At 46.9% G+C, this 23,299-nt stretch overlaps 1 protein-coding gene across 3 annotated transcripts in view; it reads left to right on the top strand.

Moving 5' to 3' along the window:
- Nucleotides 1-22,750, top strand: part of TFE3 (transcription factor binding to IGHM enhancer 3) — a 35,003-nt gene extending 12,253 nt beyond the window's left edge. For 2 of the 3 annotated variants that reach the window (XM_082205480.1, XM_082205482.1), the window contains exons 2-10: nt 2,459-2,572; nt 10,730-10,943; nt 11,767-12,042; nt 12,160-12,249; nt 12,753-12,870; nt 12,999-13,058; nt 17,951-18,026; nt 20,093-20,240; nt 20,354-22,750. In XM_082205480.1, the coding sequence (XP_082061606.1) occupies nt 2,459-2,572; nt 10,730-10,943; nt 11,767-12,042; nt 12,160-12,249; nt 12,753-12,870; nt 12,999-13,058; nt 17,951-18,026; nt 20,093-20,240; nt 20,354-20,662 (1,405 nt within the window). In that variant the 3' untranslated portion in view covers nt 20,663-22,750. The remainder of the gene's footprint in view (nt 1-2,458; nt 2,573-10,729; nt 10,944-11,766; nt 12,043-12,159; nt 12,250-12,752; nt 12,871-12,998; nt 13,059-17,950; nt 18,027-20,092; nt 20,241-20,353) is intronic. The other variant, XM_082205481.1, reaches the window with a different exon arrangement.
- The last annotated feature ends 549 nt before the right edge of the window (nt 22,751-23,299 follow it).

The raw sequence follows: 23,299 nt of genomic DNA, 5'->3' as shown, positions 1-23,299 counted from the left end.
GTCCGCCTCTTTGTGACCCCATGGACCAGAGCACGCCAGGCACTCCTGTCTTCCACTGCCTCCCGCAGTTTCGTCAAACTCATGCTGGTAGCTTCGAGAACACTATCCAGCCATCTCATCCTCTGTCGTCCCCTTCTCCTTGTGCCCTCCATCTTTCCCAGCATCAGGGTCTTTTCCAGGGAGTCTTCTCTTCTCATGAGGTGGCCAAAGTATTGGAGCCTCAGCTTCAGGATCTGTCCTTCCAGTGAGCACTCAGGGCTCATTTCCTTCAGAATGGAGAGGTTTGATCTTCTTGCAGTCCATGGGACTCTCAAGAGTCTCCTCCAGCACCATAATTCAAAAGCATCAATTCTTTGGCGATCAGCCTTCTTTATGGTCTTTACTACTGACCAACACTGTAGGGTTGTTGCAAGGATTCAGGTACTGTACATGGATGTTCTTTTGAACACCTGAAATGTCCTTTATTAAAAGGCCAAAGGTTATTGCTGGAAACACTGTGGATGATTTTTAATGTTAAAATACACCATTGGTATTTTTTAGGGGAGCTGTTACCCTGCTAGAGTAGAAGAAAAGCAGACCTGTTAGGAAGATGGGACAAGGTGGTTGGGAGAGGCCAGGTCTAAGCCTATATCTGGGTTTGCAAACACAACAACCCCATGTGGGTGGGATTCTCACTCCTTTCCCCCAAGTTCAGCCACAATACTGCTACTTTCTTTTTATTATGACATTCTGTGCAGTCCGTAGTTGTGAAAGTCTCTTTCGCTTCCTGATATTTGGCACACCAAAGCCTTTCTGTTTTGGTGAGCTTCACAGCCGAGTGGGAATTTGAACCTGGGTCTGCCAAGTCCTCGTTCAGCATTCTAATCCCCACAGCACCCGGAGGGGCCTGGGTGGTGGGGCAAAGCTTGTGGAGATACCTTCCCAGCGCCAACGTGACTGGGCAGGGCAGGTAGCCGTGGGGCTGTGGCCGTATGAACACACTGACACAGCCATTCCACTCTTTCTGTTATGCCCACACAGCCCTGGCATCGCTGCTCCCCTGTCTGCTCCGGCCTCATCTTGATAAATTGCAACGAAGTCGGTTTTGGGAGGTGATCTCTGTGCCACTGTCCCATTGTGGCTGCTGTCGTATGCCACGCAGACTTAGGTGTGGGCATTCCACATTCCCATTGGTTCAGCCTTGCTGTGTGAAACAGGACTAAGCTGTACTCTACAGAGATTTAAGGAAGGAAAAGGAGGAACCTGAGCTTACGCTGCCGACTGTGGTGGGCGACATGCAGTAAAAGATGGCATCAAGGAAGTTGAGAGAAACTGCAAGTGTTGGTATACCTACAATAGCCTTTTCCCCAACCCCTAGTGCATTCCATTTGTTTTGGACTACAACTCCCATCAGCCCCAGCAGGCAAGGCCAAGGATCAGGGATGATGGGAGTGGTAGTCCAGAACATCTTTGGTGCACCAGTTTGGGAGAACACCCGTCTGCTACATGAACAGTTGTTGCTACAAGAATTCTGGCTTTCTTCCTCAGAAGATCTACATTTGCTCCCAAGACTGAAGATGAACAATTTGAACAACAGTTCTCAAAACAAACAGCGAGAGTGCAGCAAATCAAAAGGCACAATCCATCAAAATAATAAATGCAGCAGGCAGACATAGGTCCATTGCAGCAGCAGTAGAGAGGTCTCTAAAAAGCCATGTTTGCCAGGGCATCTAAAAACACTCTCCGTCTGAAGCCACAACTGAAAAGACCCTGCATTGCTGGGGGTTGGACTAGATGACCCCTGGTCCCTTCCAACTCTGTAATTCTATGATACTATGACTCTGCGCCCCTCCTCTTTCTGGGTATCTTCTGTACTTCCATCAGTGAGAAACACAGAGAACAAAGAAACACAGGGTGGTCTACAACAGAAATCTGAGTGCGTTGTTTACCTCCTGTCTGGCAGGTTACCTGTTAATGCTTACTTGATTGGATACTCTGGGGAGCCTGACACAAGGTGGGTGTGAGTGGGATGAGCATATTAAGAGAAGTCCATCCCTAATGTACTTTTAAGATGCAGCTTTCCAGGTACAAACAGTGTCCTAACTTAAACCTGGAAATGAATAGTCAATCAGTGCAAGATTGGACAAGACTGGAATAATATGCTCTGACCGACCTGGTCCAGTGGTGGCATTTCTGCACCTGTTGAATGTTAGGAATGTTTCTTCACATCAGTCCCGTGTAGAGCATGTTTCAGGAGTCCACTGTGAAGATTGTGAACGGCCCTGGACAAGTCAGATGTCTCCAGAAAAGGGCACAGCTTGCCTCCTCAGCAAAGCTGGTTAAATGCATGTTTTCTGCTCCTATGGAGAGAGGCTGAGTTGGGTCTGTGTCTCAGCCTGTTGTCTGAGATAACGGCCCTTGCAGCTCAAAGAGAACTCGCCTTTCTGACCCCGTGTCCTTTGTATTTTTCTTCCAACAGCTTCAACTCCCTCCTTCCAGAGTCTGGGATTGTGGCTGACATTGACCTGGAGAATATCCTCTCGCTGAGCAGCGACAACTTCTACGAACTGAAGAGCCAGCCCATTGGAGTCAGGTAAGGAGCCAGAGGGCCGCCATCGTTGAACCGCCTTGTAAGCTTGAGGGTAGGCCCTCTGGGCTGCGGTGGGGAGAGAAGGGGAAGGCTTTCCGAATACCCCAAGATCACCTTGAGGTCCGTCTGGATGATTTGCTTGATCTGCTGCTGTTGCGCAAGTGAATAAGGGAAACAAAGACGGACCGTCCTTTCCTAGGTTTCCTCACGTTTGGATCCTTGCGGTGCTTCTGCTACCCCTCCCTGGGGCAAAAGGATATGTAGGTGCCTCCATTATTTTTGCATTGATGATCCTTAGAGCAGCATGGTGGCTCCTTTAAGGATTTCAGCCTCCTAGGGGAGGAAAAGAGGCAAGATGACGTCAGGTCAGGCTAAGCTATGGTTTCTTGCCCACGTCTCCGGACAGAATTGCTGCCCTTGTTGAAGATTCTAATATGGTGGTGCCTTGGTTCTCAAACTTAATCCGTTCCAAAACCAAAGCGTTCCAGAACCAAGGCGCACTTTCCCATAGAAAGTAATGCAAAACAGATTAATCCGCTCCAGACTTTAAAAACAACAATCCCTAAAACAGCAATTTAACTTGAATTTTACTATTTAACCAGACCATTGATCCATAAAATGAAAGCAGTAATCAATGTACTGTACTATAAAATAAATAAGGTGGTATTGTAGATGATAAAAAATAATTCCCCCCCCCTTACCTGCACTGATGATAGTCATTGTTTCGATAGGGGGCTTTTATCCATTTCCACAGCCACAAAATCAATCCATCAGTAGTTGGACTGGGTTCCACACAGTCACAAAAACAAATTAACCAAAAAAGCCACAAAAGCTCAAATATCAAAAACAAAAGCTCCAAGCTTAATCCATTCTGGAAGTCTGTTTGACTTCCAAAATGTTCGAAAACCAAGGCACAGCTTCTGATTGGTGCAGGTGCCCTGGAAACAATAGCTGACAGCCGCATTTGGCTTCCAAAAAATGGTTGAAAACTGGAACACTTACTTCCAGGTTTTTGGTGTTTGAGAACCAAGGCGTTTGAGAACCAAGGTGCCACTGTATAGGGGCATGCACATGTTTAGGAAATGGCCGAGACTTCTGCCGACACAGCTATATTTTTTTTTGTCCTTGCTCAGGAGACCTAGAAGGAAGCTTCCTTATTTGAAACAGAAGTTAAATTCAGACTGCTTGGGCATTTTCTCCAGTGTAGCGTGGTAAACACTGGATTTTCATAAAGGACCCAAATGGTTCTTGGGAACAGTTGTGAGGGATTTGTAACCCGGATGTTTCCTTGCACACATGAGGGATCCCTTTTCCCTTGTGGCCTGGCATTATGGACTTATACTTTGTCCCTTAGGTTCCTATTCTGCCCCCATGTCCTCTGTTCCTTTATGAGTCTCTCTGTACAAACGTCTCACTGAGCATGGTGTACAGGCAGCGACCATTCTATTATTCTTATTCTTATTACTACTACTACTACTACTACAGTATTATTATTTATTTTCTTTTTTATACATTTCAATAATTTTACAGTCATTTTACCATTTCAAAACTCGACTTCCTTCCCCCTCTCCCTCCAGTTCTTTAAATTTATTTTTTATATTTTCTGCATATTCCAAATTAACTTAATTTACTCATTTAGTCATCTCCTTTAAATATATACTCTTATAAAATTGCAGGTTGTTGCAACAATCCTGCCAATGTTCTTATCTGTTTACAGTTTATTTGTAAATATAAATATTTCCATTCTTTTATAAAAAGTTTATCTTGATTTCTTATTTTTCCAGTAAGTTTTGCCATTTCTGCGTATTCCATAAGTTTTTGTATCCATTCTTCTTGCACTAGGACTTCCTTCTTTCCATTTTTTGGGCAAGTAGCATTCTTGCCGCTGTAGTCGCATACATGAATATATTTCTGTACAGTTTGGGTAGTTCTGTCCCTATAATTCCCAAAGGAAGGCTTCTGGGTTTTTTTAAAGGCGGTGACCATTTTGCAAGGAGTTTCCCATGTGTGCATCAGCAAAAGTCGGGGATTGCCTGTCAATTGGACTGGGTTTGGTAGGCACTGACTGTTGGAGCTGGCTGTTGTTCTCTGACCCATGTTCACCTTTGGACTTAGTGAGCCAGGCAGCCGTCTGATGCAATGCAAACAGTGGGGAGGGAAGCAAACAAGACGGGGGAAATTACCCTTCTCTGCCAACCCTTTGCTGTCTCCTGCAGCCAATTCCTCAGAGCACAAGATCTGCAACTGGCTCAGAGGTAGAGCATCAGTTTTGCATGCGGAATTTCCCACATCAGTCCCTGGCATCTCCAGGTGGAGCTAGGAGTAGGTAGAGTCATGTCTGAAACCCTCAAAAGCTGTTTGCAGTCAGTGCAGACAACAGTGAGCTAGGTGGACCAACAGTCTAGCTTCCTAGTGTAATAAACGAAAATCTGCCCTTATTCCCTTATGGGGGACACAAGAGCCCATATGGAGTCCTTAAGTGGGTTCCCTATCGGTCGGAGAAAAGGACAGAGGCCAACCAGAGAATATTGTGAAGCAAAGCAGCTAGTAAGCCTGATCTTTATTAAAGCTGTTGCAACAGGGGACTCCCCTCACACGCAGAAGGAGGAGGACCCTGAACCAAGGTGTGCCCGCCCTTATATAGACATTTTAATTTGCCAGCCCTGGAGTCCAAGACCACCCCCAGAAACATCATACGTACATCACAGAAGAGGTGTAGCTCAAGACCACCCCGCAGACACATCATACCTACATCCCAGAAAGGGCGGTCTACAACAGAAATCTGAGTGCGCTGTTTACCTCCTGTCTGGCAGGTTACCTGTTAATGCTTACTTGATTGGATACTCTGGGGAGCCTGGCCAGTCTTTTGTAATGACCTTGCAAGAGAAATCTTCAGGATGAGAACAGAAATTGTGCGGTGGCGGTGCAGCGGCCCCATTAGCTAAAGTGGTGCGTCATGTTAAGAACAGTTTCAGGTTAAGAACAGACCTCCGGAAAGAATTAAGTTCTTTACCCATATTAAATGTTCATAAATGTACCAAGCAAACACGTACATAAAATAAATATAAACCACATATCTGAAGCAGCACAGGAAGACAGTCCTGAAACCATTTTGACTCCCAAGCTGACCAAATGTTTCTCTGCAAGGAGGGAGGAGGTAAAAAAAAAACCTTCCTTGTTACAGGAATTTAGTAATCACCATTTCAAAGGGTGACAGACTACCAGGAAAATACTACCAGGAAAGGCAATCAGGTAAGGCATTATCAGATAACCAGGGAGACAAGAAAAACAGCAACATTCAAATTTCTGTTGTAGACCACCTTTTCTGTGTTGTAGGTATGATGTTTGTGGGGGGTGGTCTCGGGTTACAGCCCTTCTGTGATGTCTGTATGATGTATGGAGGGGTGGTCTTGAGCTCCAGGAAAAGGAATTTAAAATGTCTATATAAGGGCAGACTCACCTTTGTTCAGGGTCCTCCTCCTTTCCTGCGTGTGAGGGGAACACCCTGTTGCAACAGATCAATAAAGATCAGGCTTACTAGCTGCTTTGCTTCTCAATATTCTCTGGTTGGCCTCTGTTATTTTCTCCTACCGATAGGGAACCCATGTAAGGACTCTATACGGGCTCTTGGATTCCCCATAAGGGGAAAAGGGCATATTTTGTTTACAACAAGGGTGAGGGTATGCCGCAGTTTTTCAACTGGCATAGTGGTTTTTGTGTGTGTGTGTTTTTACCAGTAGACCATTTTTTTACAACCTCTTCCTTGCAGGATCTGGGCAGGGGCTGCCTAAAGAGAGAGAGAGATTCAGAGTTATTGGTTGCAGAGCAGGGAAGGAGAACAATGCAGGGAGATTAGGTGTGTTGGAGGAGAAGGGTTGGGGGCTGCAGTTAAAGGACTATGACCGGTGAGTGGAAATAGGCCCTTAATCACAGGGATCTGCCGTTCTTGTGGCTAATTATTAAGCAGAAATTGACCACATATCTTTGAGTTTCTTCCTCTCATCCAAGGGGGCCTGAAAATGTTCCTCCCTCTCTCCCCCAGCCCCTTTTCCTCTTTCTTGAAGCTCTGATTTTAAGGATCCCACGGCAGCAACCTTATCCTGCATTTCTGGGTGTTTCAGTCTGATGATCTGCAGATCAGCTGCAGTTATGTTGTACTCTGCTCATGTTACGGATTAGGACATACTCGCAGCACAATGATCAAAGTAGCCAAACTTCTTCATTTATTTTGTTACTGTATGGATAGTTAATGGAATTTCCCATCCTTTAATGGCACTCACAATTACTTGTTTAATTTACATATGCAAAGGTGGCCTGCTTATTCATAATAATATACAGTCATACCTCAGGTTACAGCTGCTTCAGGTTGTGTTTTTTCGGGTTGCGGACTGCCGAAACCTGGAAGTACCGAAATAGGTTACTTCCTGGTTTCAGCAGTCACACATGCGCAGAAGCGCTGAATCGCGCTTTGCGCAGATGCGGGTTGCAAATGCTGCAGGTTGCGAATGTGCATCCTGCACGGATCACGTTCATAACCCGAGCGTCCACTGTAATAATAATTCAGAATAATTTATTTATATCCTGCCCCCCTGGCTGGGGTCCCCCAGCCACTCTGGGTGGCTCCTAACCGAATATTAAAATACAACGTTAAACATTAAAAACTTCCCTAAGCAGGGCTGCCTTCGGATGTCTTCTAAAAGTCAGATAGTTGTTTATTCCCTTGACATCTGCTGGGAGGTTGTTCCACAGGGCAGGCGCCACCACCGAGAAGGCCCTCTGCCTGGTTCCCTATAACCTCACTTCTCGCAGTGAGGGAACTGCCAGAAGGCCCTCGGAGCTGGACCTCAGTGTCTGGGCTGAACGGACCTCATCAACCTCTGTGCTCAGGGCCGTCTCTGTTGCAGCACTCTGGATGTGGAACTCTTTCCCACTGGACGTACGGTGGCCCCCCATGTCAGTAGGTCACCATCAAGTCAAGATGTACTTTTTCGTTCAGGTCTGTGGAGGTGACTGATTTATAGTCCCTTCTGCTGGGTTGTGGGTTTATGACAAGTTTTACAAGTTTCTATGTTTTGTTTGATTTGTTGCTTTTGTAATGAAAATGTTGTCAGCTGCCTTGGGAACTTCTGGGTTCAAGGGCAGGTAATAAGTCCAATAAATAAATAAAATCAATAACACAAAGCCCATTCTTATAAATTGTCTGTGTAGTTTTTAAAGCTAGAATGAAACTCCTGGCATTTGTTCAGTCTCCACTCACATAACTTACTTAACACCTCCTCTTTTTAAAAAACAAAAATGAAGACAGGCCTTGGTATTTTGTAGGCTGGAAAGAAATTAGACTTTGTGATCTTTATTTTATTTTATTTTTTTGTAAAGTGTTTTATTATTTCATTTTATAATGTGCATGATAGAGAACATTTATAACAACAGGCAAATTAAAAGATGAAAAACAAAAATATAAAATAGGCATTTAGAATGAGTAGTTGTACACGAGTTAAAATAACGAAGTTCAAGTAAAGATTATCAACTTTATCAGATCATCAAGTCTTGTTCCAAATCTAGCACGCTTGTGACGAGGGTTGTCTTCAAATGATGGTTTTGATACACAGGTCATAAAGGAATGCCAGAGCATATAAAAAGTATCTGGAGGTTCTAGCCTTTGTTGAAATCTGAAATTATAATAATAAAAAATAATAATTTTATTGTTTATGTGCCACCCATCTGATTTGGGTTGCCCCAGCCATTCTGGGCGGCTCCCAACAAAATATTAAAAACACAATAAATGTCGAACAGTGAAACCTTCCCAATACAGGTCTCTGGAAAGTCAAATAGTTGTGTATTTCCTTGACGTTTACTGGAAGAGTAGCTCTACAGGAGCAAGCCATAAGGAACAGAGCTGAGTTGGAATCAGCCTTTTTTATTTTTTAAAAAATTGGTTTTACAAATTCATTCACACAAATAATATCCTTGCAAATATTACAATTTTACATAAGATTCTTTATCTAAAGAATTTTATGTAATTATTTAAAACCTGCCAAAGAGTGGAATCAGTGTTGATTGATAATGTGGAATTCAACACTGTCCTCCTCCAGTCCTTCCATCTGTGCAAGCAGAAGAAGGGGAGAGCCCCTTTAAACTGAGAGCTGAGTTCAGCCCATGACATCAGTGCTAGAGTACAGGTTTCAAGGCTACCTGCAAGCAATTAACAACAACACAGAGAGAGAGGATTTGCAAGGTGTGACAGATTGTTGGGAGAACGATTTCCATGGTGACGCTGTAGGGAACAATCTTTGGGAAACGGCACTGCCCAGGTCAGAGAAGCAATGCTTCACATGGTTTTTAAATGGCATTGCACACTGGAGAAATGGGACGTGGGTGGCGCTGTGGGTTAAACCACTGTGCCGCTTGGGCTTGCCGATTGGAAGGTCGGCGGTTCGAATCCCCGCGACATTGTTTGGTCCCAGCTCCTGCCAACCTAGCAGTTCGAAAGCACACAGTACAAGTAGATAAATAGGTACTGCTCTGGCGGGAAGGTAAACGGTGTTTCCGTGCGCTGCTCTGGTTTCGCCAGAAGCGGCTTAGTCATGCTGGCCACATGACCTGGAAAAACTGTCTGCGGAAGCAGACAAATGCCAGCTCCCTGGGCCTGTAAAGCGAGATGAGCGCTGCAACCCAGAGTCGTTCACGACTGGACTTAATTGTCAGGGGTCCCTTTACCCTTTACACACTGGAGAAACTCTCCTCCATATCCAAAACAGTCTCCCGCTCCTGCTGGAAGAGTAGGTCCAGCAAAGGAACATATTGCCAGCTATGGTGGGAATGTTCTGCAGTGGCATGCTTTGGGGATAATGTTTTTGAAGAACTTGATAGTTTATTACAGGCCTGAATCTCTTGCTTATACCCTCCGTGTTCCTCGTGAAAAAGATCATGAGCAGATGTGGGGAACTTGTGACCCTCCAAAAGTTGCTGGACTACAACTCCCATCAACCCTGGCCATTTGCCATGATTTATAGAGCTGATGGGAGTTTCAGTTCAGCCAAATCTGGTGGGCCACAGGTTCCCCATGCCTGAACTTGAAGGGAAAATGTATTTTTGTTCCATATTACAAAAAAGGAAAGCTTGCATAATTTAACGTTTATCCAAATGAAATTCAGTAACATCAGCTTCCCCCTACCTGTGGCCTCCATTTATGTTTTTCAACTTCTTAGAGACACAGGATGGCGATAGGGACAAATATTTAACCCTTAACCGAACCCAGTGCAGAACTCTGAATGTAGAAAACAAATTTTTCTTTTAAAAGAACTTTACCAACTCATGGAACAGTTGTCTGACAAAGATGTACGCTCAAATGGATTAGAATCTCAGCATTAAGTATTCTATTGACATTCAACATTAAATTCTCCTGTTCGGTAGGTTTTTATTTCTATTCTATCTCTGAGGCTGACCTCCCAGTTTTATATATTTTTTAAAAATAGTAGTAACATAGCTTTTGACTGCCTGTTGTGTTCTGTATCCAGGTTGTGTCTAGGGCAGGGAATCTTGTCACTACAGTGGTACCTCTGGTTGCGAACAGGATCCGTTCCGGAGGCCCATTTGCAACATGAAAAGAGTGCAACCCGCAGTGGAGCGTTTGCGCATGCATGGGTTGCGACTCGCTGCTTCTGCGCATGCGCATGATGTCATTTTGTGCTTCTGCACATGTGTGAGCGACGAAACCCGGAAGTAACCCTTTCCGGTACTTCCGGGTCGCTGCGGGATGTAACCTGAAAGAACGTAACATGAAGCAAACGTAGCGTGAGGTATGACTGTAGTTTCATTACAGGACTGTGCAGAACCCTGGTACAGTGGTACCTTGGGATGCGAACGGGATCTGTTCTGGAGCCCCATTCTCATCCAGAAGCAAACACAACTAGCGACGGCATGTCTGTGTACACACGCATCGCTTTTTGCCGCTTCTGCGCATGCCCGTGACGTCATTTTGAGTGTCTGTGCATGCTCAAGCGCGAAACCCGGAAGTAATGCGCTCCGTTACTTCCGGGTTGCCGCGGAGCACAATTCGAACGTGCTCAACACGAAGCATATTCACCCTGAGGTATGAGTGTGGTGAGATTTCCTTGATGGCTGCTGAATCTTCTCTCTCTCCTTCCTCTGTTCCGGCAGCCCTCCGAGTGCCCCAGCTCAGGGTCCCGCCATGTCGTCCCGCGTGCTTCTCCGGCAGCAGCTGATGCGGGCGCAGACGCAAGAACAGGAGCGCCGGGAGCAGCAGCAGGCGGCACAGTTCACTCCAGCGCCCCCGGCGCCTTCCACGCCTGCCATTTCCATGAGCCCCCTCGCCCGCCCTGCCCCTGCCCAGGTTCCTGTGGAGGTACTGAAGGTGAGTCGGAAGGAGAGAGGAAGTCCAGGAGGGGTGGCAGTTGGCTCTCATCTTGCCCGGAGGGACTGTGTGGCAGGAGGAGGGCTGGGTGGCCTAGTGGTGGGGGCATTTCCTTCTTTGGGGGGTGGGATGCTACAGCACTGTAACAGGGAAAAGTGCAAGATGGCCATGAAATGGTTGATGGCTCTAAACACAGCTTGAGCTGGCTGGCATAAGTCACCATTGAAGCATCTTTCTGCTGCGTGCTTGTGGTACCATTGAGGTTAGCGCTCCCTGCTCCTGCCAACCTAGCAGTTCGAAAGCACGTCAAAGTACAAGTAGATAAATAGGTACCACTCCAGCGGGAAGGTAAATGGCGTTTCCGTGCACTGCTCTGCTTTGCCAGAAGTGGCTTAGTCATGCTGGCCACATGACCCGGAAGCTGTACGCCGGCTCCCTCGGCCAATAAAGTGAGATGAGCGCCGCAACCCCAGAGTCGGTCACAACTGGACCTAAGGGTCCCTTTACCCTTGACCTTTACATTATCAACATGGTGCACCTCGCAATGCTTTGGGCTATAACTCTCCTCGTCGCTTTGAGCTCAGCCTGGCTCAAGGGATGGGCAGAAGGATCCCATGGAAGAGTCGGCAGCATGCTCTAAGGCAGGGATAGTCCAAAACATCTGGCAAGCACATAGGCTGCCCCTGCAGTTGCTCCTTATTCTTTGAAATGAACCCTTCTCCCTCGTAAGTGCAGAGGTTGGGCTTCAGTCGCTTGAGTTCTGGCTGGCTGGCGTTCTTTTTCCTGTGGCTAATGGCCCTTCTCTTCTCACCTCTGAGCTCAGGTCCAGACCCACCTGGAGAACCCCACCAAGTATCACATCCAACAGGCACAGAGGCAGCAGGTGAAGCAGTATCTCTCCACTGCCATGGGGAGCAAGATGGCGACGCAGGCTGTAGCTGGGACCAGTCCGGGGGCCTCCACCTGCTCCCCACAGGCTGCCTCTGCCCCTGAGCCCCAACATGGTTTGGCCAAGCAGCCGGGAGTGGCAGGGGGCCCTGGCAGTGCCCCCAATAGCCCCATGGCTATGCTGAACATTGGCTCCAGCTCTGAGAAAGAGGTGAGTTAAACTCTTATCTCAATTACCTTTTGTTTGTCCTTCCCTCCTTGCTTTTCTTAAAGACTTCTGATTAAGGTCTCTTATCTCAGGTTTAACTGCTTCCCTTTTAAAAATTAGATTGATGATGTAATTGACGAGATCATCAGCCTGGAATCCAGCTACAATGATGAAATCCTTAACTACGGAGGCCTACAGATGCCCAGCACTGTGAGTAGCCTTTTTTGTGGGTTCTCGGCAGAGGCGTGATTGTGGGGGGAAGTGGGATTTAAAATGGATCAGAACTTCCAGCCATAGCTAGCACAACTTACAGGGCTGTCAACTGATTATTATTATTATTTTAAAAAAACAGTTCATTGATTTAATCTCCTCTGTTGCATTAATGGGTGGAAGTTAATAAATCTTACTTATGCAGAGAAACTTTTCAGCTTCTGCTTTCGTCAGCAGCTCTGATAAAAACAAGGGGACGCTGTTGCTGAATAAATTTCTCTTTTGTTAATCGCAGTAGCATATATCTTGTTTTAACCAAATCCCCAAAGGGAACTGGAGCCAGCTTGTGTGCAGCGCTGCTGGGTGAATTGTAATACACTGAAGAGCAGAGAGCTGGCAAGGTGGTGCCAGAGCCCTGTGTCCTGGAGACCTTGACCACTTCTCACTTGGGCCAGTCTTATCCATGTGAAAGTAAGTTGAACTCTTCCTATGATTATGTGCAGCTGCCAGTCTCTGGAAACCTCCTGGACGTGTACAACAACCCAGGAATGATGGAGCCAGCTGTGACAGTTAGCAACTCCTGCCCGGCTGACCTGCCCAATATCAAGAGAGAGATGTCAGGTACTGGGGGTTCTTGCATTCCAAACCTTCAGGGCTCAGCAGAAGTAAGAGGCTGTACAGCTGGGAAGGGGTAGCGACTTCAGAGTCATCCCTGACCATCATTTTTGTGGCTTGTGTGTCTTCCTTAGCAGAAAATGAAGCCAAAGCATTCCTGAAGGAAAGGCAGAAGAAAGACAACCATAATCTGAGTGAGTACACTTTACTGGTGAAAACACCATCTAAAAAATGTTTAAAGTGATATTGCGTTGTGTCCCACTTAGGTGCTGCTGAAATTAATGGACCCAAAGTTGTTCATGTCTGCAAATTTCAGTGGGCCTGCTCTGAGGATAAGGAATGCTGGATATCTTGATGACGGCAGGAGAGTATTTAGTTATCTATTTGTTATTTCGAAACCTAAGCATTGCATAGGGATGCGGGTGGCGCTGTGGGTTAAACCACAGACCCTAGGACTTGCTGATCAGAAGGTCGGCAGTTCGAATTCCCGCGGCGGGGTGAGCTCCTGTTGCTCGGTCCCTGCTCCTGCCAACCTAGCAGTTCGAAAGCACATCAAAGTGCAAGTAGATAAATAGGTACCACTCCGGCGGGAGGGTAAACGGCGTTTCCATGCGCTGCTCTGGTTCGCCAGAAGCGGCTTAGGCATGCTGGCCACATGACCCAGAAGCTGTATGCCAGCTCCCTCGGCCAATAAAGCGAGATGAGCGCCGCAACCCCAGAGTCGGCCATGACTGGACTTAATGGTTGGGGTCCCTTTACATTTAAGCATTGCATACATGGGTGGAGAAGCTTGTAGGTACATAGAAAGGGGCCTTATACAGTGGTACCCCGCAAGACGAACGCCTCGCGAGACGAAAAACTCGCAAAACGAAAGGTTTTTTCGTTTTCGAGTTGCCTCGCAAGACGAATTTCCCTATGGGCTTGCTTCGCAAAACGAAGCTTGCCCCGGGGACAGCGGGTCTTCTCTTTTGAAGCAAGGGGCTGCGGGGAGATAGCGATCTCCCTGCAGCCCCTTGCTGCAAAAGACGTCCGGGGGAAGCGGGGAAGAAGCGCTTCGCTTCCCGCTTCCCCCGGACGTCTTTTGCAGGGTTGCCGGCATGCCGAAGCCTGCGCGCGCTGACATCAGAGCCGCGAAGCCTGGGAGCGCTGATGTCAGCGCGCGCAGGCTTCGGCATGCCGGCAACCCTCCGCCAGCAGCGGCAGCGCTGCCGCTGCTGGCGGAGAGGTCCGCGAAGCCTTGGCCGGACAGCTTTTGAAGGCAGGCGGGGGGAGCAAAGACTTTCGCCCCCGCCAGCCTTCAGAAGAGGAAGGCTGGCGGGGGGCAAAAGTCTTTGTCCCCCCTGCCTGCCTTCCCAGGGGCTTTTAAATCGCCCCGGACAGCGGAGAAGTCCTCCGCTGCCCCTGGGCGATTTTAAAATGCCGCCCGCCAGCATTTTAAGATCGCCCGGGACAGCGGAGAAGTCCCCCGCTGTCCCGGGGTTTTTTAAAATGCTGGGGGTGGGAAGAAAAGCCCTTGTCCCCCCCCCCCAGCCTTCAGAAGAGGTCCGGGGACAGACTATCCCCGGACCTGGTCTGAAGGCGGTTTCCCTAGGAACGCATTAATTGATTTTCAATGCATTCCTATGGGAAACCGTGCATCGCAAGACGAAAAAACCGCAAGACGAAGAGAATTGCGGAACGAATTAATTTCGTCTTGCGAGGCACCACTGTACTGACTCAAGACAGTTTCCATTGTCTGCTTTGATTGACAGCAGCTCCCCCAGGGTCCCTGTCTCATCACCAGCCAGCATGGCCAATGTTCAGGGATGAGGGGAGTTGCCATAGAATCATAGAACTGTAGAGTTGGAAGGGACCAAAAGGTACATTAGCTCAACCCCTGCAATGCAGGGATCTTTTTGGGGTTTTTTTTATAATGATATTTATTAATGTTTCACAAACAATGAAAACAAATTCCAACATTTAAACTACAAAAACAAAACAAATAAAAAATACACAGTAGAAAAACAGCTAATAAAAGAAAGAAGAAGAAAATAGAGAATAAAGAATAAGAACAAAGAGAAAAGCCAAAAATCAAAACTAAAAATAGATTAATATTTTCAAATCTTATATTTTCTTCACTAGTTTCTTGACCTCCTCACACCTCCCATTTTGTATTCCAGTTCAAATATTAAATTCAGCAAATCCTTACCCTCTAACGTTCATCCTTACCCCTATTATTATAGATATCCATTTCCAGTTATCAATCCCTATTTACATTTTCTTAAGCATCTCTTAACCAGTACCACTTATTTTCAATCAAACGTCATTTCAACATTCCTTATTTTTACAGTGCTTCTGCAGGTAATCTTTAAACTTCTTCCAATCTTCCTGAGATTAAGAGACTCCTGCTCTATCAACTGAGCTATCCTAGGAGCGTAGAATTTTGGGGCTAAGCTAGAGTTGATACAGTACACCATGGGTAGCCAAACTAAGGCCCGGGGGCCGAATCTGGCCCAATCGCCTTCTCAATCCGGCCCGCGGATGGTGTGGGAATCAGCGTGGTTTTCCACGAGTAGAATGTGCCCTTTTATTTAAAATGCATCTCTGGGTTATTTGTGGGGCACAGGAATTTGTTCATTATTTTTTTTCAAAATATAGTCCGGCCCCCTACAAGGCCCATGGACCGGCCCCCTGCTGAAAAAGTTTGCTGACCCCTGCAGTACACTCTACCGTTTGGGGGTGTTAGTTACATGAATGCCTTTGGTCCACTGATGCATTTTAACCTACCAAACTTGAATGCATATTTTAAATTTTGTGCTCCCTATTATTGTTTTAAAGCAAAGGGCAAGAGGAAATTTGTGGTGGTGTTAACCAAGGTTTATGTTTGGAGGTTTCGATGCTAAACTGGTTGGTCCTGTTGGATTGATCCAAAATAGGGGCGGGGAATGAGGGATGGTTGGTTGACACCACTCAAACCAGAGTTGGGAGTGGAAGTAGAAGTGCAAGGCTGCTAGGCTTGTGGACCTGATCAGGCAGGAGTGTGCAAACTGGCTGAGCCAGTTAACAGAGTATGCCCTGGGCTAATCTGATGGGTTAAGAACAAGATTGGCTGACGCAACTTGTTTGGTAGCGGCCAATGTAACTTCGCTATCTCACCCCCCCCCCCCCGCATTTCCCCAAACATTTTGTGTGATGTACCAACACAGCAGAGACGTGGGTGGCGCTGTGAGTTAAACCACAGAGCCTAGGACTTGCCGATCAGAAGGGATCAGAAGGTCGGCGGTTTGAATCCCTGCGACGGGGTGAGCTCCCGTTGCTCAGTCTGTGCTCCTGCCCACCTAGCAGTTCAAAAGCAAGAAGTGCAAGTAGATAAATAGGTACCGGTCCAATGAGAAGGTAAACGGTGTTTCCGTGCGCTGCTCTGGTTCGCCAGAAGCGGCTTAGTCATGCTGGCCACATGACCGGAAGCTGTACGCTGGCTCCCTCAGCCAATAAAGCGAGATGAGCGCCGCAACCCCAGAGTCAGTCACGACTGGACCTAATGGTTAGGGGTCCCTTTACCTTTACCAACACACCATTTGGGGCCTGTATCTGAGCTGCATTTGTGACCATGTATAAGCCTAGATTTTGCACAGGCACTGAGAAAAAAAGCACCCTGTGTGGTACTGGAACAGGCTGTGGCACAACAATAGGAGCAAATCCTGCACCAAGATGCCCCAGCTTCTGTGGCAAAAAGGCGCTGGATTCTTGCAGCCTTTATAAATTATGGAAGTTAAGCCTGTTCGGGCAGCTTCTCCTTCACATGTTGATGGTGGTGGGGAGGAACAAGGAGCTACTCAGGTCACTGAATTCCTGACTACAGTGGTGCCTCGCAAGACGAAAAGAATCCGTTCTGTGATTCTCTTCGTCTAGCGGTTTTTTCATCTTGCGAAGCAAGCCCATTGAAGGATTAGCGGATTAGCACTATTAGCGGCTTTTAGCAGCTTTTAGCGGCTTATCTGCTGATTGGATCAGCTGATAAGCGGATTAGCGGCTTAGGAAAAGGGGGGGGGAGGGGAAAAAACCAGCAGGAACTCGCAAGACATTGTTGTCTTGCGAAGCAAGCCCATAGGAAATTTGTTTTGCGAAGCACCTCCAAAACGGAAAACTCTTTCGTCTAGCGAGTTTTCCGTCTTGCAAGGCATCCGTCTTGCGGGGCACCACTGTACTGGAAATATTATTGAGCAGTCTGCCTGGCACCTGAGACTTCACCAGCGGTGCTGCCTACATGCCAGGGCTGGATTTAGGTTTGATGAGGCCCTAAGCTACTGAAGGTAATGGGGCCCTTTATATGTCCAGCTGTCCTTCGTCAACAACAAATTGTGGCTGTTTTTTGTGTTGAATATATACTATATGGTAATTTATGGACCTAACAGGTATCTGAAGCCATTTGCACATAACAGAACCAGTGATATTTTAGGGAGCAGGCGGGGCCCATTACCTACACCATAGGAGCCTACACAACACAAAACGCTGTTGCTGCATGTAGGTTTTATTTTATTTGTTTTTTATCATATATTTTGGAAATGTACATCCAGGTTTTTTTCCTTTAATTTTTTTGGGGGCCCCCAAGAGAGTGGGGCCCTAAGCTATAGCTTCTTTGGCTTATACGTAAATCCAGCACTGCTACATGTTTACAAGCCTATCTTTACAACCATAAGGGCTGGACGCCTGGGTTCTCTCTCTAAAGAAAGCTGAGATCCTTGGGAAGGTGAATCTGGTGCCCAGTTCCACTTGGTTCTCTGCTTGTGTGGCATTTCATCATACCCCCACCCCCAGCCCTCAATCCAGGGCTCATGCCAGGAAGGTATAGTTTGAGGTTTGGAGGTGTACCAGGCAGAGAGAAATACCTGGCTGACTTTGGGCAAGGCACTGCATTCTCTGCCTAGCCTACCATATAGGGCTGTTGTGGGGTTAAATGAGTTGATCGAATGGCAAAATGCTTTGCTTTCTGGAAAGTGCTGTGGAAACGAGGTTGTTTGTTATTTTCTTAAACTAATAAAGATAAGACGAGTAGCTGTCCTTTAATGATATCTAGTGCCACTTACGTTTCTCTCCCTCTTGGCAGTTGAGCGGCGGCGGCGGTTCAATATCAACGACCGTATCAAAGAGCTGGGGACTCTCATCCCCAAATCGAATGATCCGTAAGTGTAGTAGATGAATGACAATTGCTCAGCACCGTGACATAAAGGCCTGTTGGGTGGGTGGGGGGTGTGCGTGGAGGAAGGCTGTGAGTTCCCCTCCCTTGAGAAACCTGAAAGTGTATGCCACCCTCTGCCAACCTGGCACCCTCTGGAAGTATGGGGCTACAGCTCCCATGAGCTGTGTTCACTGGGGCAGATGGGAGTTGTAATCCAAAATATCAGGGCAGTGCATTCACGCATCTTCTAACTGCTGTTGCATTCTAAATGTGTCTTCAGTACTGATAGTTTGCCTGTTTGGGTGGCAGCATTTTTTTGTTCTTTGAGCTGTATCTTACCAGTGTACAGTGGTACCTCGGGTTAAGTAATTAATTCATTCTGGAGGTCCGTTCTTAACCTGAAACTGTTCTTAACCTGAAGACCACTTTAGCTAATGGGGCCTCCTGCTGCCGTCGCGCTGCCCAATTTCTGTTCTCATCCTGAAGCAAAGTTCTTAACCCAGGGTACTATTTCTGGGTTAGCGGAGTGTGTAACCTAAAGCGTATGTAACCCGAGGTATATAGTGCTGAGTAGAATATATTGTATATATGTCTGTATACTCATGAAGGATTCATTCTCTGAATGCCTCTCCATATGTAGCCAGAGTGATACCGTCTGTGTAGAAGTGGGGAGGTGTCAGCAGACTTGGTGCAACCCCAAAGTTGGAGGAGCTCCAAAATCTTTAGGATAAAATCTCTTGGGTGGCCGGGAAAGGAAAAACTCAGAAAACAACGCGATGAGGACTTGGCATGCCCAGTGGTCATGGAAACTGACTGACTGGCAGGGGGAGAGAAGGAAGGAAGGAATGGAGTATCCTGGCAGTGGGTAGGGAGCCTGCCAGCCAGCCATGTACACACAGCAACATTTTACATTACTTAGTCCACCAGCCATGATAACTAGGGCTGCAGATTCTAGGGCTGCCATCCTTTTGGTGCCCAGGGGCATCTGACTTTCGTGCTGTTGGAAACAGGATGCTGGACTCAACCGGACCTTGTTCCGGTAATTCTTCTTTGTGTGTGTGTGTGTGTGTGTGTATGTATGTATTGGAACGCACAGACCTTAATTTTTGATGAGTTAAAAAACATGTTTGGAAACATTTCTAAAAAGACCAGAAGCATTTCTGTTAAGTATTGTTGGCAGGGACACCCCAAATGCCTTTAGGGAGGTATTTTTATATGCAATGGCTGCAGCTCAGACTTTGGTGGCAAAGGGGTGGAAGAAGAAGCCCCAACAATAACAGATTGGCATAACAAGCTACAAGAATTTGTTGAAATGGCGCAGTTGACAAATAGCCTGAGAGACAATTCAAAACAAAAAATTATGAAAAAGTGGGATAGATATAAGATGTATGTTCAAAAATACAGTAAAGGTTCGCTATCTGTGCTAGCATTCGTTTGACGTTGGAGAGACTGAGTTGAGAAATAAGACCAAGGGTACATATTGATATAGGAATGTATTAGATAAAATGTAAAGAAATATACAATAATAAGAGTACATTCATTTGTAAAAAAGGGATATGTAACAGGATAGACAGGAAGTCCAAAGTGTTGGTGTATATATGATTCTGGAATAGTTTTTTGCCCTTGTTTTTTCTTTCTCCCCCCCCCCTTTCAATATATAAACTTTGTAGAGTCATACCTCGGGTTGAAGTAGCTTCAAGTTAAGTATTTTCGGGTTGTTCTCCACGGTGACCCGGAAGTAACGGAGCGCATTACTTCCGGGTTTCGCCGCTCGCGCATGCACACTCAAAAATGACATCATGTGCAGAAGCGGCAAAATGCGACCCACGCACACAGAGACGCGCAGTCGCGTCTTACGTTTATTTCAGGATGCGAACGGGGCTCCAGAACGGATCCCGTTCGTATTCAGAGGTACCACTGTATACATGTTGAAAATTATAGTATAATAAGCCTTGCGATGTAATATGATAATGTTTACCGATGTAACGTAAGAACTTTAATAAAAAAATAAAAGGAATGCACGGACCTTGCTTGCCCAGGTGACGAGCTCCTCTTCCCCCTCCTCCCTAGGGAGATGCGCTGGAACAAAGGAACCATCCTCAAAGCCTCGGTGGATTACATCCGGAAGCTGCAGAAAGAGCAGCAGCACTCGAAAGAGATGGAACTCCGGCAGCGCAAGTTGGAACAGGCCAACCGCAGCCTGCAGCTCCGAGTGCAGGTAGAAGAAGCGGGTGCCGTGCTCAGGAGGGGGTAGGGGTGGGGCGGGATGCAGAAGGTGTAGTTCAGGCACGCTGCTGGGTCTCACTCTCCCGTCTCTGGTCTCTTCCCCAGGAGCTGGAACTGCAGGTGCAGATGCACGGCCTGCCCTTGACTTCAGCACAGGGGCTTCTGACTCAGCCCTTGGGAGGAGACCCGGTTCCTTCCTTTGCAGAGTCCCTGGACCTGCCCTTCACAGCAGAGGAACTGGGGCTGGGCCTTGCTCTGGGCTCCGACGGGGGAGCCCTGCAGGATGTTCTCATGGACGATGGGACCGCTCTGTCCCCGCTGGGTGCCTCTGATCCGCTCCTCTCCTCCGTCTCGCCTGGCGCCTCTAAGGGCAGCAGCCGCCGCTCCAGTTTCAGCATGGAAGATGATTCGTGATGGCAGCGCTTGGGACTTTTCGGCAGTGGAAGAGGAGCCGGAGAAGGCTCCCACCCTTACTCACCGTGCCCTGCTCCTGCTCTTGACTGTTCCTCTCCCTCAAATCTTGGAGGCTTCTTCCCCTCTGCTGCTATAGGCTGTGCCCCTTCCTTTCCCCGACATTCCATATTTTGGGAGAGCTTGAGTTACTGCCTCTTTAGCAAGAGGGCCATGGGAAAGAGGGCTTGCAGAGCCATATAGTACCAGTCCTCCCCTGGAGCAAGAGAAATAGGGTGTCCCATCACAAAGTGAGGGGCCCTAAGCCTTCTGGACCCAAGCTTCAGAAACTCTGGGAATAGTGGATTTTTGCGTTTCCCTAAACCTGCCATTTTAAACGTTAGTAGGGCGTTTCTTTAACACTGTGTGAGGAGCGTATAGCCACAAACCTCAGTTCATCCACTCCAACCTTCAGTTTGCATTCTTGCGCCTTTGCTGTATATAATTTGGGGAAATTAAGGTGGGAGAGGAGGAGAAAGTGGCCTCCTTGCTTTTGCGTAATTTAGAGGCACTCTCCCCTTTAAAAGAAGTTAGGTTTATTTTATATAGTTATCGGACGTTTTTTATTCGTAACTCTCACCCTTTCTTGTTTAAGTCGGCAAATTCAATGTTTTATCAAAACTACCGCTTTTAATTTTTAATTTTTTTTTCTTCGTCTCTTTCCTTTAGTTCTGACCTGACCGCAGAAAAACTTGATTTTTGTCCCTTGTGACTTCTTTGTGGGCAAAGAAAGGGAGTGGGGTGCAGAGGCAGAAAAATCCGTGAAATAATGTTCTTGCTCATGTGGTTGCATTTAAGGGTACATTACTGCCACACAGCATTTAATTGTCACCCCTGTTTGTTTTAATATAAATGAAGCTATAATCAAGTTTTTTTTATATACTCAAAAACTTTTTGCATACCAAATGGACATTAGGAGAAACAGAGAGCAAATGAGACTGTACTGTTTATTGAATCCACTAGTTTTTTAAAATACTGGAAGCGGGCTTCTGTATGACCCAACTCTTTGCTGGGTGTAAAAGTGTGGCCGCAATTGCTGCAGAGACAATCATTTGGGCTCCAGTATTAGCCTCACCACTGTGTGAATGTGTGTGAACAACCTTCGAAACAGAAGTGGTCACCCAGGAGTAGCTGTCTCAAAATATTATCTAAAAGCACTAAGCTTTTATGGCTTTTTAGGGTAACTTGTGCCCCTCTAAGAAGTTATTAGATTCTACCTGCCGTCATCCCCTGATCATTGGCCATCCTGGCTGCGGCTGATGGCAGTTTAAATCCAACAGCTTCTAGAGGGCCTTGCGTCTCTCCCGCACTTTAGAATCACAGCATAGTCTGAAGTCTGTGCTGGAAAATGGAATACCAGACGTCTGTCCTTTAGGAAGTGTAATTTTGGGTGGGATTCAACTAATGAGGCCTGTCCACAGAAGCCCAGTGCCTGAACCTCCATTTCTAGTGTGGAGCTTCTCTTCATCTCATCCGCACGTCCCATGAAATTGGCTCTGGGGAGGTTGGGAGAACTTCTGGAACAGTGGGCGGGGGATTGCTCCATCTGGCAAGCCAAAAAGGAACAATCACCTTAGCATGATGTTGAATTTCACCCTTTGAAACTGAGAAGAGCTGCCTTACTGGAGGTTGTCACGGGGTAGGAGGAAATATGGGTAGTTTCTAGGCTGGGACCTTTTTGAGCTGGAAATGAGGGTAACAGGAGTGTTCAGTGTAAACCAGACGCTGTAGTGGTATTCCAGTGTGTGTTGTTTGTAACAAGCAAGAGGACCGAGCGCAGAGGAAGTTGCAAAAATGAGATTAGGGCAAGTGGTTGTAGATCTTAAAAGGAGTAGAACTGGGTTCCACTAACAAAAGTTGAGTCTGATTAAGGGGATGAAAGGGATAGAATTTCGGGCTGAGGGAAGGGGCTGGTTTTCCTGTTGTGGATTCTACACCCTCAGTGATGACCCAGATTGCACCTTCTGTCCTTTTACTTTGTACGTTTAAACATTCCCACTACCAGTACTAGAGGCTTCTAAACAAATAAACCAGCAATGACCATTTTCTATAGCTACTGTAGTACCTGTTTCCTCATTGTGTCGTGTGGAGAATTCAGTTATGAGTGTATGTAAAGAGTTTTTCTCTCTGTTTTTAAAGCCACACTAAGATGGTGGGACTTTGGTGGTGCGATTCACCTAACCAGACCCTGTCAGCGGAAGTGTTGTGCTAAGACTTCTGCTTGCTCTATAGGGCTTTCCTCCTTTCTCTTCCTCCACCCCCGCTGGCCTCCATGGAAGAGAAGCCCCCTTTGGCTCAGGGTGCTGGTCAAAATATCCTCCAGAGCAGAGCATGGGGGAAGGGTTCTTTTTGGTGTGTGTGTGTGGGGGGGTCATTCTGTCCTGCAAACTGAAATGCTTGCACAGATGGAATAAGAGGAAGAGAGTGATGCTGAATTCCACCCCTGGTGCTGAATAAGGAGACTGCTGCACAGTTCAAAATACGCTGTTAAGGCTGGCAGAAACCAGCAACCATGAAGTTTGTAAAGGTAAAGGTAAAGGTACCCCTGCCCGAACGGGCCAGTCTTGACAGACTCTGGGGTTTGTGCGCCCATCTCACATC

This window comes from Podarcis vaucheri (genome assembly GCF_965113315.1).
Source record: "Podarcis vaucheri genome assembly, chromosome: 17".
Lineage (NCBI taxonomy): Eukaryota > Metazoa > Chordata > Lepidosauria > Squamata > Lacertidae > Podarcis > Podarcis vaucheri.
The sequence above is the reverse complement of the archived record's forward strand: the minus strand, read 5'-3'. Positions and strand labels throughout refer to the sequence as shown.